The sequence below is a fragment of the Tiliqua scincoides genome, chromosome 1 (genome assembly GCF_035046505.1).
Source record: "Tiliqua scincoides isolate rTilSci1 chromosome 1, rTilSci1.hap2, whole genome shotgun sequence".
Classification (NCBI taxonomy): domain Eukaryota; kingdom Metazoa; phylum Chordata; class Lepidosauria; order Squamata; family Scincidae; genus Tiliqua; species Tiliqua scincoides.
In genome coordinates, this window is record NC_089821.1 from 220,586,434 (window position 1) to 220,605,559 (window position 19,126).

Sequence of the window (19,126 nt, forward strand, 5' to 3'; positions counted from 1 at the left end):
AACTTATTTCATGGCTTTTAGCTTTCTATATACAGGAAGAAAATAGTTTTCTATGGCACAAAAATTCAATAATGAGATCCTCTACCTACATCTGAAGTGAGTAGGCCCAAAAGTTTTGCCATCTCATCTGCTTCACACACCTTATTCATACATCTCATTTGTGTGAATTACTCCCTAATTTGATCTCGTTGGTAGGGAAAAAATGGAACATGATCTTGATACTTCCTTCAAGTCACATCAATGCTAAGGTCAGATATGTTTGAATCAGAAGCAAAAATGTCAAATGAAGCCATTCATTTGCAAATATGGGAGCTGGGTTCAGGAGAAAGGTATCCACTCCTCCAAATCTGCTGTCTGACATTGGTTGGCAACCTTCAGTCTCGAAAGACTATGGTATATAAGCCTACAGCACCCGGTATTCCCAGGCGGTCTCCCATCCAAGTACTAACCAGGCCTGACCCTGCTTAGCTTCTGAGATCAGACGAGATCGGGCATGTGCAGGGTAATGCAATTGGCTGCTGGAAAAACTACCTCTTGTATGGATCTCAGACTGTTGCATGACCCATTATTGCTGCATGTTGTTTAGCAGTTACTGTTTCCCAGGTAACTGCAGCATTTCTGTATTTGGTGCACACCAAATGTCATTTCACATTGTTCTTCTTCTAGGTCAGATGTTTCCTTTATGTAAACCACTCTGTGAACTGTATATATCGTTCTTGGTATATATAGAACTTTGTGCTGGTGAAAAGCAGTATGTCACTATTATTAATGTCGAGCAAAGACAGATGGGTATATTCAAAATATAGAAAAGATTCTTTTTTGCAAAGGTACAATACTTTGGGAAAACATGGTAACAGATGCAGGGAAGTGTTCCCTTTCAAATTCTCAGGCTAACACCCATGAAACTTCTGAGTGAGCAGATTGGGAGGGACTGTAGCTAGAAGAATACCTGTTTTGCTTGCCAAAGTCCCAGGTTCAGTCCCAGGCATTTCCATGTAGGGTTGAGAAAGATCCCTGTCTACAGCCCAGTCCTAAACAGTGGTTGCCAGTTTATGCTGGCCAGTTTATGCTGGCCTGCAGTTTATGGTCACAAATGTGCCATAAAGCACGTTTGCAAGCCCTTAACACCGGTGGAACACTGGTGCTCTGCCACACCGCAGTTGCCTGAACCGCCAGGCGGCAGAGAGGCAGGTGGGCATGTGGGGAGAGATGGGGAGGAGGTGTTCTGAGGGGAGGGAGTGGGGTGGAAGGGAGGCAGGACTGGTGGAGCTCAGCTCCACTGGTTCCTGAGCTCCATGTCAGGCTAGATGACCCAACAGAGGCTCTTGATTCTATGGGCTGCCAAGGGCTGCCACAGAATCAAGTAGTCCCATTGCAGGCCTACTTCCCTTCCCTGGGGGAAGGGGACAAAAGTCCCCTTTTCCCAAGGAGCCACTGGTGGCAGCCCTGTTGCACACAGGATGCTACAGCAGTTGTTTCAGCACTGTGGCAGTCCCGGCAGAATGGGCAGCTCAGGATTGGGCTCCAATACTCTCCTGTGCTGAATGAACTCCACTTGCTTCCTGCTTTATTCCTATCAGTCTCCTTTAAGGAATATCTCCCCATAAATTAAATAAGAAAGAGGCTTCTCTGTGATACTTTGAAATCAGCACTATTGTAGAAGGACCACATGGCACAGTGGACAGGTCTTTTTGTGAATTTGCCTTCCTCTTCATCTGGGTCCAGCCAGGATAGCAGCAATAGCCCTAGTTTGTTCACCTGCTAACACTGGTCTGCAGCTACTGACTGGATGCCCAAACAAAGAAAGCTAGTCTGCAGCAAAGCCCTCACCCACCTCCTGGGGTCAGAGAGATGGACTCTTTCATTGGAGTCAGCACCACATAGGAAACAGTGATGATCAGATGTATTAGGTTAATTACTTTGCCTGTAATTGCCTCCTGGTGTGTTTTTGCTAAGATCCACATCTGGGCACTGCCAACGCCCAAGCTATTTTCCAAGTCTGCTTGTTTTAGTTTTTCCTCCTTGCATTATTCAGCCCCTCCACCCACTTCTTGTAGTTGTAATAAACTCTTTTTTATGTTTTAACTTGCTGCCTGCTTGTGGTTGTTTCAACTTAATCAGAGCCTTGCTAGTTCTCAGAGACCCTGGGCTATGATGAGTGACAGAGTTGTTGGGAATGTGTCACTTAACTGGGAGGGAGGCTTTTGAGGATGATCTCTCTCCGCCTGCCTTTGTCCTTATGGTGATGCTGGAGACTATGGAGTTTTACACTGGTATAGAGGCAGATCTGGGGAAAGCCTTTTTATTTATTCACCACATTTTTGTACTGCCCCTCTTCCAAAAAGCTTAGGCTGGTGCACATAGTTCCTTCCCTCCCTTTGTCCTCACAACAACCCTGTGAGGTAGGTGAGGCTGACAGATAGTGACTGGCCCAAGGTCACTTAGGAAGTTTCATGGATGAGTGAGGGTTTGAACTTGGATCTTCCAGGTTTAAGTCCAACCACCAGAACCACTTCTCCCTCTCTCCCAATTACCATGGCTCCCCAGCGACAGCTTAATTCAGTGTCAGCTACCAGCTTCACGCACATATTTCCCCCAATATTTAATCATTTTATTTCTTATTTGGAAGGTTTAATGTTATTGCAGCTTAATCTTGGGTTTGGGAGCCGGGGTGCAATTTTGTTTGAAAGCCAGACTGGTGCACTGAGACAGCAGGTGCTGTGAACAGCATTGGCAGGAGAGACTTCAAAGAGGAGCAGCTTGGCTGGCACCAGTGCATGAGACAGACAGAAGGTGAACAGGATGTGTGTGAGTGGAGGCAAAACAGGGCTTGCCTGTGCCAAGAAAAGGCTTTCTTATACTGAGAGAATTTCTGTGGGGAAACATGTACACTGTTGTAAAACAGCAGTTCTAAACACACACGTTTGAAGCTTTAACTGTGGCAGCGAGTGCATTTCCAGTTATCATGCAGTGGTCCCCAGACATGTTGCTGCAAATTCATTTTAACTGGCAGGCATTCAGAATACAATAATTAATTGCCCAACTCCTTAGGTGCCCTTTGGATATGGAGAAGTAACATTTTTTTTAATGTATTCCAGAGAGTGACACATCTAAATCCCAAGTGGGTGTATACATGGCTGCCAGTAGCTGAATAGGAGACTTGGGGCTAGTGCAGTTATGAAGCTGACTGAAGCACTCATTTCAAGCAGGCTGGGGATGGTAGAGAATTGCCGGGAGTGCCTGTTTGCCCCCCCTCCCCACTGCTTCATCCTGCGTTCCAATCTCCCTCTTGCTCACTATGATGGAGAGGATCAGAGTCGTGGCAACTCACCTTCTCCCCCAGCACTGCTGCAGTAGGGCCGGAGATGAACATAGGGGCTTTCTGTGCTGGGTCCCTGTTCTAATCACTCCCACTGAAACATAATTGCTCTGCTGCTGCCACTTTCTTCTTCCCTGCAAGCAACCTCTAGGTTGGGCACCTGCTTTGCCCTTTTTCTCAGTCAGGCCAAAAGAGAAGATCAACCTGGCACAGTCACTTTCTCCAATATCCTTTTCCTGCTTCTCTAGCGGGTGTTTGGAGAAAAGAGAAGGCACTGGCCTAGAGTGTCTCCCGGGGGCTGCACTATGCCAGCTCTCCTTGCCTCTCATGAACTTGCTTTTCTTTTCAGCTTGGGGAAGAAGGCAACAATGACGATGAGTAGCACCCAGAGGGGGATGAGAAAGAAGGTGGGTGATGGCAAGTGGAGTGGTGTGGATATGGGGAGGCAGCTCACTTTGGCACTGCCTCAGGTGCTGAATCAGCTCGGGCCCAAAAAATGAATCACTATATTTCATGGTCCCACATCAAACCAACTTTCTGGTGCTGATGCAGTCATTCCAATGGGGCATGCACCACATTCTGTCATGGAGACCCCCCTCAAAGGGAATATCTGTTCCCTCAGGGCTGCATTAGCACTGGAAAGTTGGGTAGGATTGGCCCCTTGTTTTGTTATTAAGGAATTGAAGAATGAAGTTGCAGACCTCTTGATTAAGGTATGCAACTTGTCCCTCAAAACAGCCACGGTGCCAGAAGATTGGAGGATAGCAAATGTCACGCCTATTTTTAAAAAGGGAAAGAGGGGGGACCCGGGAAACTATAGGCCAGTCAGCCTAACATCCATATCGGGTAAGATGGTGGAATGCCTCATCAAAGATAGGATCTCAAAACACATAGACAAACAGGCCTTGCTGAGGGAGAGTCAGCATGGCTTCTGTAAGGGTAAGTCTTGCCTCACCAACCTTATAGAATTCTTTGAAAAGGTCAACAGGCATGTGGATGCGGGAGAACCTGTGGACATTATATATCTGGACTTTCAGAAGGCGTTTGACACGGTCCCTCACCAAAGGCTACTGAAAAAACTCCACAGTCAGGGAATTAGAGGACAGGTCCGCTCGTGGATTGAGAACTGGTTGGAGGCCAGGAAACAGAGAGTGGGTGTCAATGGGCAATTTTCACAATGGAGAGAGGTGAAAAGCGGTGTGCCCCAAGGATCTGTCCTGGGACCGGTGCTTTTCAACCTCTTCATAAATGACCTGGAGACAGGGTTGAGCAGTGAAGTGGCTAAGTTTGCAGACGACACCAAACTTTTCCGAGTGGTAAAGACCAGAAGTGATTGTGAGGAGCTCCAGAAGGATCTCTCCAGACTGGCAGAATGGGCAGCAAAATGGCAGATGCGCTTCAATGTCAGCAAGTTTAAAGTCATGCACATTGGGGCAAAAAATCAAAACTTTAGATATAGGCTGATGGGGTCTGAGCTGTCTGTGACAGATCAGGAGAGAGATCTTGGGGTGGTGGTGGACAGGTCGATGAAAGTGTCGACCCAATGTGCGGCGGCAGTGAAGAAGGCCAATTCTATGCTTGGGATCATTAGGAAGGGTATTGAGAACAAAACGGCTAGTATTATAATGCCGTTGTACAAATTGATGGTAAGGCCACACCTGGAGTATTGTGTCCAGTTCTGGTCGCCGCATCTCAAGAAAGACATAGTGGAAATGGAAAAGGTGCAAAAGAGAGCGACTAAGATGATTACGGGGCTGGGGCACCTTCCTTATGAGGAAAGGCTACGGCGTTTGGGCCTCTTCAGCCTAGAAAAGAGACGCTTGAGGGGGAACATGATTGAGACATACAAAATTATGCAGGACTGGATGGGGAGATGCTCTTTACACTCTCACATAATACCAGAACCAGGGGACATCCACTAAAATTGAGTGTTGGGCGGGTTAGGACACACAAAAGAAAATATTTCTTTACTCAGCGTGTGGTTGGTCTGTGGAACTCCTTGCCACAGGATGTGGTGCTGGCGTCTAGCCTAGACACCTTTAAAAGGGGATTGGACAAGTTTCTGGAGGAAAAATCCATTATGGGGTACAAGCCATGATGTGTATGCGCAACCTCCTGATTTTAGAAATGGGTTAAGTCAGAATGCCAGATGTAGGGGAGGGCACCAGGATGAGGTCTCTTGTTATCTGGTGTGCTCCCTGGGGCATTTGGTGGGCCGCTGTGAGATACAGGAAGCTGGACTAGATGGGCCTATGGCCTGATCCAGTGGGGCTGTTCTTATGTTCTTATGTACTCAGGCTATGAATTTTAATCACCAAGTCACAAAACCTTCTAATAAATTACATCTTAGAAATGAGAATATCATCCTAAGGATAGCTAGTCGCAAGGCCTCAGAGAGGAATTCTATCAGGGGGTACAAAGTTTCTTTTGGGCCCCTGCCATGTTTGGGAAACAGCAGGGTGGAAACAGCAGGAAGAGTCTTTGGAGCCCAGGGCTACTGGGTTTCCCCAATGCAGAGCCCAGGTCTACCTGTCCATGCAGCATCAGCAGCATACAGTAAAATGGAAAACAAAATGCACTCCTAAATCTCTCTAAAATCTTTTAAATATAGAAAATCCTTGCAGAAATTTACCATCTTTGTATTTAGGCTCACAATAGAATGGAAAGTAAACACCAAAGAGCTATTCTAGCAGGCCAGTTTCCTTCCAGATTTAACACTGTGTTATGTATGCATTCCTTGGCCCAGCACATATGGCTTTTGGTAGCAGCAGCAGCAGTGCATCTAGCATCCCACATGGGCAGTGAATCCAGATAAGATAGAAAAATATAAGATCCCAGGAACTTTCTGGGGGCCCTTCTTTGGTTCCTGGGCCCCTTTTTTGATCCTGGGCCTGGGTACCAATTACACCCTTTACCTCCCCCTTTCATGGGCCCTGCCCCTTCACCCCATAGATGGAGCATTTTAAGGCAGAGTGAATCAAGTATTGTACTGCCAACAGTAGAACAACTGCTGTAACCTTGCCTTGCGGAATATCTTCAGCGCTCCTCCCCAGGGATGCCTCTGTGTAAAAAACCTGCACTGTGAAGCAGCAGTCCTCTGCCTACCTGTCAGTAAAGCAGGATCCGAACTCCTTCCCTACAGAGCTCACCTGCTCTGACATCCTGGTTCTCTAGAGTTCTTTCCAGAGCCCACATTGAGCTAGACGTGTGACACGTGTCTCAGCCATTTGCAAGTTATGCCATCAGCAGAGTAATCCTGTGCATGTCCGCTCAGAAGTAAGTCCTGAGACTTAAGACTCAATGGCTCTTGCCCCCATGAAAGTGCACGTATCAGTGGTTCTCAAACTTTTTTAGCTCAGGACCCAATTTTTAGAATGACAATCTGTCGGGACCCACCAGAAGTGATGTCATTAACCTGGAAGTGATGGCATGGTTGGAAGTGGCATCATCAAGCAGGAAAAATTTTTAACAATCCTAGGCTGCAAGCCTATCCACAATTACCCAGGAGTAAGCCCCATGTTAGAAGCATATGTGTTGTAGCTTGTTAAAAGGACAGATCCCCCCAAATGCAGTCACATACCTTATTGGCATCAGGTCTAATATACTAAAAACAAAACATTGACATGAATGGGGACCCACCTGAAATTAGCTCACTACCCATAGTTTGAGAAACAGTGGCATATAGGATCGCAGCCTAAATTGGGGGGGGGGGGGGCCTTCCCATCGGAAACACCGCTGGAGCTGCCGACCAATCAGATCTTAGGGAGGCTCAATTCCCCGCGGGGGCGCCAGGGCAAGGGAGGGTTGTGGGTTCGCCTCTGCTCTCCAGCTGCTCCCCCCGCATGCTTGAAAAGCCCTGCAGTGCCCACGGCGCTCGGCAGAGGGCAACAGTGAGCAGCGCACGTGTCCAAAGCCGCCGAGAGCCCGCAGCCGCGGAGATGCTCCGGGGCTTGGTGGCGCGCGCGGCATCGAAGCTCAGCCCGATGCTGCGCTGCAGACCCTCGCAAGCCTCCGCGCCTGCCGCTTCCAGCCACGCCGGAAGGAAGAGGCCGTAGCCGCTCCAGTTGGCCGGGATGGACCCGGAGGAAGGAGGTGCTGCTGCTGGGCGGCGTGATTGCGCCCTGCTCTCGGCTGCCGGCGCTGGCGCTCCCGCGGAGGCAGCCTGGGAGCCACCCACCACCCCCATTGTTCTCCAGGGCTCCCAAGCTGGAAGGCGATGGGAGTAGCCTTGGCAGCAGCGCTCTCTTGTCCGGCCGGCCTTTCTGATCTTTTGCGGGAGACTGGATGACAGCCCAGCGCCAGTAAGGACATCCCCTTTCTTTGGCTTGCTCTGGGAGCTGGGGCTGGGGCTGCTGCAGTCCTCGCCCACTGGCCTGGGGGCCTGAGCCCCACTGCGCTAGGCAGGGCTTACTTCTGAGTAGGCGGGCACAGGCTGGAGCTGTACCAGCTCCATCCTTTGCATCTGTGCTGGGAAACGACTCTCCTTGTGTTCAGTGGGGCTTACTCCCAGGTAACTGTGGGTACCCAGGGCTGCACACACTTTATTCAGCAGTATAGGACTTCTGAGCCAAGGTGCACTGTAACATCAGCTGGCAGGGATCCACTTCAGCAGATGGGCCAATCTCATCCAGTTACACATTGGTCGGTGTGCAAGATTTGTCATTGTTTTTGCTGCCACAGACTAACACCCTTCTCTCTGCTTTTGCAAAGTAAACTACTTCTGCTGTAAAACGTGACATCCTGATTTTGCTTGTAACCAGCCTGAAAAGTGTTGGGAGTCCAGCAATTTTGAATAGATGAGAGGACATCTTTTGTGGGATTGTGCTGTGCAATCAGCTGCACAGCGCAATCCTCTGTGGGGCTTATTAAGTCCAGTGGGGCTTATTCCTAAGTAAGTGTGAGTAGTTTTGCAGCTTGATCTTATAGATCAAACTGGGTTTCAGTTGGTCTTAATGCATGGTTCTACTGGTTTAAGTAGGACTCCAAGTAAATGCGCATGGGATTGAGGCCTCCTGGTAGATCCTGTACGTGGATGTCCTGTAGTGTGAGAACTGAGATACATGTACATGCCTTGGTTCTGCAAGAAAATGTTGCCAGTTTTCAAGCCCAAACCAGGGCTGGTCTTAAACAACATTAAATCACATTAAAATTGAATAAGTTCTTACTTGTCCAGGTTAGAACATTAGTCAGCTGCCTGGAGTATTCTAAGAACAAAGGAATGTCAGTTGGCTTTTCTCAGACGGATGGATAGTTGCATGGTGGCCTGGCTTTGGCCATTAGAAAAGGAGATGCTGGGTCTGTATGCATCTCAACCATTTCTGGACTTGCAGTATTCTAGCAATGGACTGCAAAACAGATGGTTGCAAAGGTTGACCTGTATGAGTGTTCAAAGTGCTTTGTTTGTCCAGCAATCTTCACAACCGCTGTGTGCACCTGCCCACTGAGGATTTCACTTCGTGCATCTGATGAAGTCCACAGGAGCAGATGCAGAAATAAATTGGTTAGTTGTTAAGGTGCTGCTGCACGACTCATCATTTTAGTTTTAGCAGAGCCACATGGCTGCCCCCTTGGGATGTGTAAGGTAGGTCAGTAATAACTCTCCATGTGACAGACAGGGAGGGGGGAGAAAGAGAGAGAGAGTGCAAGCCCTGCTTGCCTAATTCCACACAGTGGGTTCATAGAACAGGCAGAAACACCTGTTTTGCATGCAGAAGGTGCCAGTTTCAATCCTTGGCATCTCCAGGTGGGGCAGAGGAAAAATTCCTGTCTGAAGCCCTGGAGTAGTGGTGCCAGTCTGGGTAGAGAATACCGATGTAGGTGGACCAATTAGTTGATTCCATATAAGGCAGCTTCATATGAACACGAACCTCCTGGTTCATAATTGGTCCCAGAGCCCCTATGCTGACAGTAGATCTCATTACCCCAGCAGTGCTGCAGCTCTTAGGGTCAAAACACATTTTGTTTTGAATGCATTTGATGAGCCTGCAGTTTTGTGCTGCTGCTACCCAGTAGCTTCTTTAAGGGTGGATGAACTGGATCAGAGTCACAGTGGGACAGCAGCTGTAACACTTTGCCTTGCCATGACTGCAGTTTGGTTTGCTTGCTTTCATGCACACTATTGACCCCCCCCCCAAAAAAAAAAAATTAAGAAAGAAAAGCTAAACTTCAGAATCAACATGTGTATTTAAAATGATGTGTTTTGGCCCTAGGGTTCTCTACCAGCAGTTCAGGAACCCCTAGGGAGAATGTAGGAGGGAGGTTCATGAACTCAGACAGCCTGGAGGTTGTACAAAGGCTGAGGGTTCTCCTGCCCTCAGGTTGTTGCAAGAACTGGGCAGCTAGCATTTGGAGGAAGGGATTGTTCAATTGCTCCCTTTGAGTCAATACACAGAGCAGTCACCAAGATAACTGAAGTAGCAAGGGAAGAGGAGAGGCAGCAGGCCTGCTAAGATCTTAACTATAAGTTTGCCCCAGGGTAGCCACTGCTGTGCATGGGAATCATATGCTCACCTACTAAATGTGATTGGCATTGCATTTAATTTTTAGCACATTTGGGTGAAAGGGACTAATTCCCCAGTGCTGGACATAGTAGCTTCATGGTTTAATGTTGGTACAGCAATTGGTTTGCTCTCAGTATCAGGCATGAGGTAATTGAAAGGAAAGTCTGCTAGCTTAAGGGCCCAGTCACATCCAACTTTATAGCACTGATGCACCCATGCCAATGGGGCAAGCGCTCCATCCTGCTCTGAGCGGGTGGTCATGGAGGGACCAGTGTGGTTACATCAGCTCTGGGAAGTTGGATAGGATTGGGCCCCAAGTTGCATATGGATCACAGGAATGGTGAGCTATCGCAGAAACAGTATGGCGAGTAGTCTAACAATAATGGATGACAATGGGTGTGTTAGAGCGAGACCCAGTTTTGAATAGAATTGCCATGCTCAGACTCTGTAAAGCCTTCGGTACCATTACGAGTTGCCCAGGAATGAAAAGTTGCACATGGCAGCATTCTCTATCACTGCAGCATGGCAATACAAAAAACTGTGCCCAGCTCCTCGTTTCTGCAAGTCTCCACAGATGGCTTCTCCCCCCAAAATAGTACACACATGTGCACAGCATGGTAAAAGTAAGCAATATTGTTTACCATTCTTTACTTCCCTCATCTTCTGTTATGTTCAAACTGAATCAGGAAAACACAGACATCCCTTGTCCTTGGGGTAGTTTTGTAACCGCAAATATTTTTTTGAGGTTGGAAAATCACCTCTAAGTCAGGATTGGGGATTTTGTGTTGTGCGTTTGACTTGGAGAAGACCTGTGCATGGAAATAGGTGTAGAAAAAAAAAATTCACCTGTTTCTTATACAAATTGGGTAGACTTCAGATACTAACACATGAGGAAAAAAAATATTTCTTTTAAGCTCGAAATGACTATTGTCACTCAGTAAACAAGGCTGCATAAGTTTGACTAGAGGCAGCCTGTTCATTGTGAAACCAAAAAGATGACTTGTTGAGCACTAGTGTCAAAGCTCCCTGCTTTGCAGTTGACAGAATTTGTCCCATAGGACTGCACAAAGCAATTCTACCTGAAGAAGTCCTTGTTTTCCTTGGGTGAAGCCTTTGTTGCCTTTCTAAGAAATGTAGACTGTATCTGCAAGACTGTCTGCTAGCGTGCAGGGCTGAACAAAAAATTTGATTTGGCTCCTTCAAAGGTTCTTAAGGTACTTATGTCTTTACAAAGCCCCTGAGGCTTAGAAATGCAGATTAGGTCTCCTGAAATGCAGACCGACTGTCTCTTGTGGTTAATCATTGATGATACAGTTGTTAAACAACAATTAGCACCTCTCAGGGTCACACTGAGTGCAAGAAAACAAAAGAGCCCTTCTGCATGGAAGATATAGCCAAACTAGTATCCTTCAGTCAATATCACAGGGTGAAAACTCTACCTTGGGTATATTTCCATTCACAGAAAATAAATTGCACATGGTTTCTGATAAAGTTTTGCATATATCATGGACCAAGGTGGTTGATGACAATGTCACTTTCACATTTTGAGATACACTTCTGGGTAGAGCAGTAGACACCCCGCAGCAGAGCCTGCCCTGCCAATCTCACCTCCTTCCTCATATGCCTGGATTGCCTTTCTGGGATGGAACTTGAATTTTCTCTTCTATCTATGATTTCCTCTTCCCCTGCATTAGATGCTTCTAGCCAACTTCCTCTCTAGGAACAAAAATCGAATCTCGGTGATGATCCAGGTCCCCTACCTGAAAGCCTTTGACTTTCCAATGTGCATTGTGCAAGGGAGATGTTCAGACACTGGATGCCTACCAATACTATTACCTTATTTCTGTAAATTCTATTTGGGGTGGAGCAGGGGACTTTTCATAGTTAGACTAGGTGGTTCTCTCCCACCCTTTTGCAAGGTACTGCAGAACTTTGTACTGGGCCTGCCTAGAAAGTAGTTTACTTTACATCAGCCATAATATGGACTAAGGTTGCAGTATTATGCACACTTTCCTGAAAATAATGGGACTTACTTCTGAGTAGACAAGCATAGACTTGTGCTGTAAATGAAATAAACATCTTCTATAGTACATTAATATCAGGAGACGACTTCTTAATGCATGCTAGTGCAATGACAGCACCAGAAAAAAACTATCTGAGGAGGCAAAGAAGGGGTGAGGTTGATTCTGAGTGGGCAAGCTCCGTCTCGCACCTTAAACCTTCCCAAAGAAAAATGTCTCTATTTCACATTAACAAACTGATCCTAAAGAGATTATTCAGAAACTAATTATATAGCAAGGATCTTCAGGCTTAATTAAAATTCTAATTTAACATCTTATTTATTATTTAGCTGCAGTCTCTACATGCTGCTAAAGAGAAGAACAGGAATGGAAACCTTTTTGAGCTGTCTTGTAGAAGCAGGTCTTCTGTTAGCTGGAAAGGTATCCTTAAACAGTGACATGACAAAAACTCAATGGAATTTCCCAGCAGGAAGTTGAGTTCCTGACGGTCACTCTGGCAGAAATAAAAGTGGCAACCCCACAGATAGCAGGCTGTAACAGAAATACCTTGAGAAATCATTCACTAAAATAATGCAGGTGGCTCAAATAAATGAGCCAGTTGGCATATTGCAGGGCAGTCGATCAAGCGAGGATGTATAATAGAAGTTGCCAAACTTGCTTAACATAAGAGCCACATACGATAAACTTCAGATGTTTGAGAGCTGCAATATTTAAGAAGCGTTTTAATTCTTAAATATATTTACTTACAATGAGCATTAAACATGTTTTAAACCAGTGAACATCCAGTTTATACCCAGTAAATAATTACAATGCTTGAAAAAAATTTTTTTTATATTAATTTGGATTCAGAAAAGGAGCTCAGCCAGCATTTTCCAGGAGCCACACATTTTATGTCAAAGAGCTGCATGTGCAAGAGCTGCTCACAAGTCATGGTTTGGCATTTACTTCACAGTCCTGCCACATGCAAACTTTTGGAGACCTTGAATTACCTCAGAGCAGCGATTTTCAGTTTCTTTCATCTCATGGCACACTGACAAGGCACACCATGCTTCTGGTGGGGAGATCACATCCCCCAACAGCCCTATTAATACTTGACATTACCCCAAACTCTAGCGGCACACATGCAGACCATTCACGGCACAGCAGTGTGCCACAGCACACTGGTAGAAAATGGCTGCCTCTAGAGTTAGGTGCTCTAGCTAGCACATCCTACCCTGGAAGGCAGGCAATAAGCCAAAGCCAAGGGCTGGATGCTTGAACTAGAACTGCAATGAGAGAGACCATACCTAGCATCTAGATTTGGGATGTTATTACTTTGGTCACAACTGATCATTTTCTCCTGAACTCCCTTGTTGTGTGAACTTCTTGCTCACCTTTCATCAGCAGAAGTATACCAAGGGCTTTCATGGAATCCTAGCAGTGTTGGGAGGAAATCATCTTGATAGAACTGAAGTGAAATGTTTGACGTATTTTGTCTGCAAAAAGAGTGGCGCATTAGTCCTGTAGGAAAGCAATTCTCAAACTCTCCAGGAGTCTGAGAACCTTTGACGGTTCTCAGTTTTGTTCAGTAAGTTTGTACAGGGGTGGAGACTGGGATGGGGGGTGCTCCAACAGTGCCACAGCAATTGCAACACCACGGACACCTAGGAGCATTTTAACATACCTGGGGGCTTGTGCAGCACCCCTCCACAGCAGTGAGCTCTGCCCTACCATCGCAGCCCACTTCTGATTTCAGAAGCTCTGAGCTCCAGAGCTCTGACTGAAAACCAGAAGTGGGCTCCGATGGCAGATCGGAGCTCACTGGTGAAGAGGGGAGGCTCCCTGAAGGTATGTTCCCAATCCCCCCAGGTATGTTAAAATGCTCCTATGTGCCCATGGCACTGCAATCGCTGCAGTGCCATCAGAGCATCCATTACCGGCTCACTCTCCTTAAGGGGAAGGTGCTCCTTTTATGTTTCAGTGGTGGGTCGCAACCCACCAGTTTCACCACCACTGCTTTAGGACATTTTGCCTGAATGCAAAACGTATATGTCTGATAAAATATATAATATATGTAACCAGCCAACATAAACTGCCTGGTTGGGAACAGCAATTTGCTAGAAGGGGAGAGAGACAAAGGCCATTTTTAAGTAGGCGCTTGTCCACTGTTGCCACCCGGTGGCACCATTTGGCATTTACATGTTATAAGAAATGTACATGATGGCAGTGGTTCTCAAACTTTTTCAATTGGTGGCTCCTTTGTTCTACTGAACCATTGGCTGCAGCTTCCCATTAGGGCTACATTGTATAGGATGGTGGGTTTTTCCACAAGGATTCAGTGGCTCCCAGGCTGGGTCCCAGCCACCGCTCAGCAAGAGAGATATTTGAGCTTAATATTTAAGAAGCTTTTAAATATGTTTACTCACCATGAATATTAAACTTCTGTTTTAATCCAGTGGACTGATATATATATATATATAGACACTTTGGGAAGCATCCGGAGTATACTGATGCAACAATATGTGCCAGTGCAAGGCATCTTCCCTGTTCCTTGTGGCACTTTATTGGTGCATCCAGTGGGGTTGCCAGAGACCTGAAACTCAGCAGTGACATGTGGGGGTGCAGGAACTTCAGCAGGGCTTGAGGAAAGTGCCTTGAACTAGTGTATCTTGTAGGACCAGTACCCTGGATGTTATTCAATGTTAACATATGTTAAATACATTATTTAACATAAATTTACATTTAAATTCATTATTTTAAAAACATTGGGAACCAGCAACATTTATTAACAGGAACAGCAACACTCTATGCATGTGTTTGTTTGTTTCAGTATTTCTATACCCTCTTTCTCACAGACTCAGGGCAGTTTACATCCGCAGGCTGAACATAAATGAGTTTTATGTTCAATGCATTTTTTTTTTTTTTACAAATATTATTCCATGAGAGAGTTTCACAGAACCCTCTGCTTTCCAGGTTTTTCCCTTCATACTGCCATTGTTATCTTGGCTATCAACTCTTGCACTTTCCAAGCTCTCACAGTCAGTTGCATTAAGCTTCAGACCGGTATCTCAAGCATGTTATCCATTCTTGCCAGCGAACTCCTCCACAGTCCATTCTTCCACCAGTGGGTCTCGGTCTCCCATTCAAGACAGCTGACTCTGCTTAGTTTTTTCAGGCAAGGCAACAGCTCAACTTCCAGACCACTCCTTCTAACCATCTTTATTTAAGGTGTCTATAGTTCAACCGTGTTCTAGAAGCTTCTGATGCACTCAGTATATGGAGTAAAAAAGTTGCAACTGAACAGGATGTCTGCTTTCAGTGCCCAGTGAAAACCTTCCACTTGTGGCGAATGCACCTCTGTCAGACTTCACTTTATGAACTCAGGACTATTTTTCATTCTTCTCCAAAAGCAGCTGGCATTATTGTACTGCTAGGAAAGAATCCGAAGCTGAAGACACTTCTTTGTAAACAGGGGAGGAAATATGAAGGAAACCCATGAATGGAACAATTGTCTCGCAGACTCCCTGTCCTCTTTGTGCAGTTGCCCCAGCTGTGAGGCCAGTGCAGGTCTCTTCCGCATTTTTCCATGTTTACTGGCATATTGACTTTTATTAAACAGTATAGCTTTGATGATTTGAGTGTTCCTAAATGCTGTTTCCTTACCCTTCACATTAAAAAAAAAATCATATATGTAAAAATTGGACCAGTTGACCTTTTACTCAGACACATTTCCATAGATTGATAACTGTCCTTGCTGATATTGTTTGGGATATTGCTGCAGGATGGGTTCCGGGGAAAGGGGCAGTATAAGGAACGGAACCTGTCTTTTACTGGGCTCATATCCATCAGCAAGCTCTGTTGCCTTCAGCGTGTTACTTAATGGAAAACTGGATGTGTGTGTTTATAGCAGAGGGATTTGGGAACTGAACTATAAGATACTTGGTATGTGTATACATCTGGATCAGCAAAGTATGTACATTTTTTTTTCCCTGGCAATTAAATATGCAGCTGGAAGTGGTCATTGTGTTCATGCTTTTTGCTCACCCCACCCTCTGAAGTGTGTCTAGTAGCCCTTCAGACAGCAGAAATCCACAGTGAGGGCAGAATCTTAAAAACCCTCTTCCCCTCAAAAAATCATGGATGCCATGATTCCATCCATCCACCCTTGGCTTTAAATTGCTATTTAAGAAACAGTCACCCAATATGCAAGGGCCAATGATGTGTTTACAGCACAATCCTAAGTGTGTCTCCCCAGAAATAAGTTCTGTTGTGTTAAGTGGGGCTTACTCCTGGTAAAGGACTGCAGCCTTTGGGCAATCCAAACTGCACCCCATGCCAGTGGACTTGGGCTGGCCTAGGAGGGTCACAAATGTGCTGTAAAGCACGTTTGCACCTCCTCAAGGGGAAGCCAGGCCAGTGCTCTGAGAAACGCCGGCCTGTGGAGGCTGATATAAGCCTCTGCGCCAGCTTCCCCTCAGCTGCTTGTGTCAGCCCGCCTGTGCCAACACAAGTGGAAAAGGTAGGCGTGGGGGGGCGGGGAGGAGGAGGGAGGGAGGCATTCCTGGGTGGGAGGAGGACGGGCAATGGGCAGCCCTGGGGGCGAGTGGGTGGGGAGTGGGAGGCGGGGCTGGGACCCCAAACCCTGTTCCTGGGGAGAACGGAGCAGCTTCAGGCTGTTCCATTCTCCTCGGATTTGCACCACCTCCAGAGGTGGCACAAGTCCAAGGAGACCCATTGTGGCCAGCAGCCCTTACCCAGGTGTAAGGGGAAAAGTTTCCCCTTACCTCTGGCTGAGCCGCTTCTGGATACAGCACAAGCCTCCTGGCTTGCCTATTCCAGCGCAAGTTAGGATTACACCCTTAATCTGATAGGATTGAACCCAACATATTGTTGTGGTTTCTTTATAGTCATAAAATGTGACAGTCACTCTTCCAAAATTCCTGAAAAGCAATGCACAGAAACTATTGAAAAATTACAATTAAAAGATGAAGTAATACAATGGCATTACTTAAAAAAGATACACTAAGATAAGTAATTGCACAATATGGTAAAATATGGTAAAACATTGGCCATGTGACAACATTAAAATGCTTTTGGCTGTAGTCCTGCATACAGTGATGATGCTTAAATCTCAGCTACAGTTAGTGAGATAGAGGGTGCAATCCTAACCCCTTATGTCAGTACTTTCCAGCACTGGCATAGCGGTGCCAATGGGACATGTGCTGCATCCTGCAGTTGGGTGTCACTCACGGAGGCCTCCTCAAAGTCAGGGAATGTTTGTTCCCTTACCTCAGAGCTACACTGCCCTTATGTCAGTGCTGGAAAGCACTGACATAAGGGGTTAGGATTGCGCCCTTAATTAGACTGTGCAGGATTGTAGCCTTGGTGAATAATGATGTTCGTCGTTCTTTAGAGGAAAAGTGGGGTACAAGCAATGATTATTTTTATTAAAACTTATACATTAGGCTTCTGCTGCATTTGTGTATTTGTGTATTATTTTGATTTGAGGGAATCTGTGAAAATATACTACTTAATTCCTCTCACTCCTTACAGTTTAGATTTTACTTCTAAGCAGGTTCCCATCAAGAAGCTGATCAAAAGGTTAGAGTAGCTAAACTTAGAGTGACTCAAGTTTAAAGTACCTAATTAGGGAGTTGGATAATAAATAGCTTTATGACCTCATACAGGCAAGATGCAGTTATGTAACTTCTGGACAGAACTTTGTAGCCAATCACATCTCATGCTTTTGATAGATCTACAGACCTGTCTGTCAGCAATCCCTTGGCTGCTAGAAGAATAAACGTGCTCTTCTTAGAAATGGTCGGTGAATCACCGAGAGAATCATTTTGATAAATAATCTATGGAACTCCTCTAGAGTTTGATGGTGAGATTTGGCCAAATTACCAGAGGGTTTCAGTCAAGCTGGGGATTTGCTGACTCCTATCCTCTTATTTACTCCATTTTTTTAAAAAAATGTTTCCAAGGTGATCAACAGACTAAAACAATAGTTAAAATACACAAAAAGTTTAATGGCAATTTAACAACTACAAAGTAAAACTAGTACCCTTAACTGAAATATGATAAATTTAGCTTCCCAAAGTATGGTGGAATAGCCAAACTGGAGTGTGGCTTGACTCTGGAATTATTTATCTAGTTCTGTGATATAAAATATAATGATGTGCACTAATATTAGTGGGAAAAGTGGAGCAAACCAGAAAATATTGATCAGCAATAATTAGTGTTTGGTCTAGTGTCTGTCAGCCCAATCCTGAGCTGCCTTGAGCGTGGGACTGCTGCAGCGCCAAAAATTGCTACCGCTGCATTCTTAGTGCAACCGAGCCAGCAGCTCTTCGGAAAGTAGGAAAGTAGCCCCACAATGGGGCTACTCAGTTCTGTGGAAGCTTTGGAGATGTCACAGAATCAAAGAGTTCCATGTTGGGCCACACGACCCGACATGAAGCTCAGGATCCGGTGGAGCTGAGCTCAACTGGTCTCGCCTCCTCCCTTCCCACCACGCCTCTTCCCTGCCCTCTCTCACCTCCCTCACCCTGGAACACCTTCTCCCTGCCTCCCCCCATGACCCCATCTACCTCTCCATTGCCCCATGGTTCGGGTAACCGCTGATTGGCGGAGCACTAACCTTCCACCAGCACTAGCCCAGTGCAAGCTCACAATGGGCTAGCTCTGGAGCTGGGCTGGTGCGAAGTCCCGCAAACATGCCTTATGGCATGTTTACGACAGTGCGTGCAGGCGGTAAGCCAGTGTGCAAAGCTCAGGATTGGGCTCTGAGTTATCTTATCCACATCCTGAGCTCCTCTTTGTTATAACTGTCTGTCCCTATAGTATAGAATGTAGTCCATTTGCATTCCAATCATGTCGAGTTTTCTTGCCAGCACTGGATGTCTCTCAGGAGTCCAGGACTGATAAGGAATCTCTGCACACAATGAGGAGTCCCATGGTAACTGCAGATGCCATTACAGTGAAGAGGTGGAAGCTCATCACAAGGAAGTACCTGGGATGTAAATAAGGGCAAGTCTACACGTTGCCTTAGGTATGGCAAAGGTACATTACAAAAGTCTACCTGGAAGGTTGGGTCTCGTGACTGGTTTGATAGTGGTTGCATGGTGAAGCCACGAGTTATAGTTTCTGGTGTAGTGACCAATCTTTTGAATGTTCTAACGAGTTAAGATTGAGGTTCAGAATGTCCTAGTTCATGTTCTGCTTTTTTTCCCTTCCAGCATCTTGAGATGCGTCAGAGCATTAGCAAGATCAATCATCATGGCCAAAAAAGGACAGCTTGTAATTGA

General features: G+C 46.0%; 1 protein-coding gene and 1 pseudogene across 1 annotated transcript in view; one reads left to right on the forward strand and one right to left on the reverse strand.

Moving 5' to 3' along the window:
* Positions 1-400: 400 nt before the first annotated feature.
* On the reverse strand, positions 401-516 carry LOC136637776 (5S ribosomal RNA; annotated as a pseudogene).
* Positions 517-7,538: 7,022 nt separating this feature from the next.
* MAP3K4 (mitogen-activated protein kinase kinase kinase 4) overlaps positions 7,539-19,126 on the forward strand; it is a 92,759-nt gene continuing 81,171 nt past the window's right edge. The window contains exon 1 of the mRNA XM_066616233.1: positions 7,539-7,620. Within this exon, the coding sequence (XP_066472330.1) occupies positions 7,604-7,620 (17 nt within the window). The 5' untranslated portion in view covers positions 7,539-7,603. The remainder of the gene's footprint in view (positions 7,621-19,126) is intronic.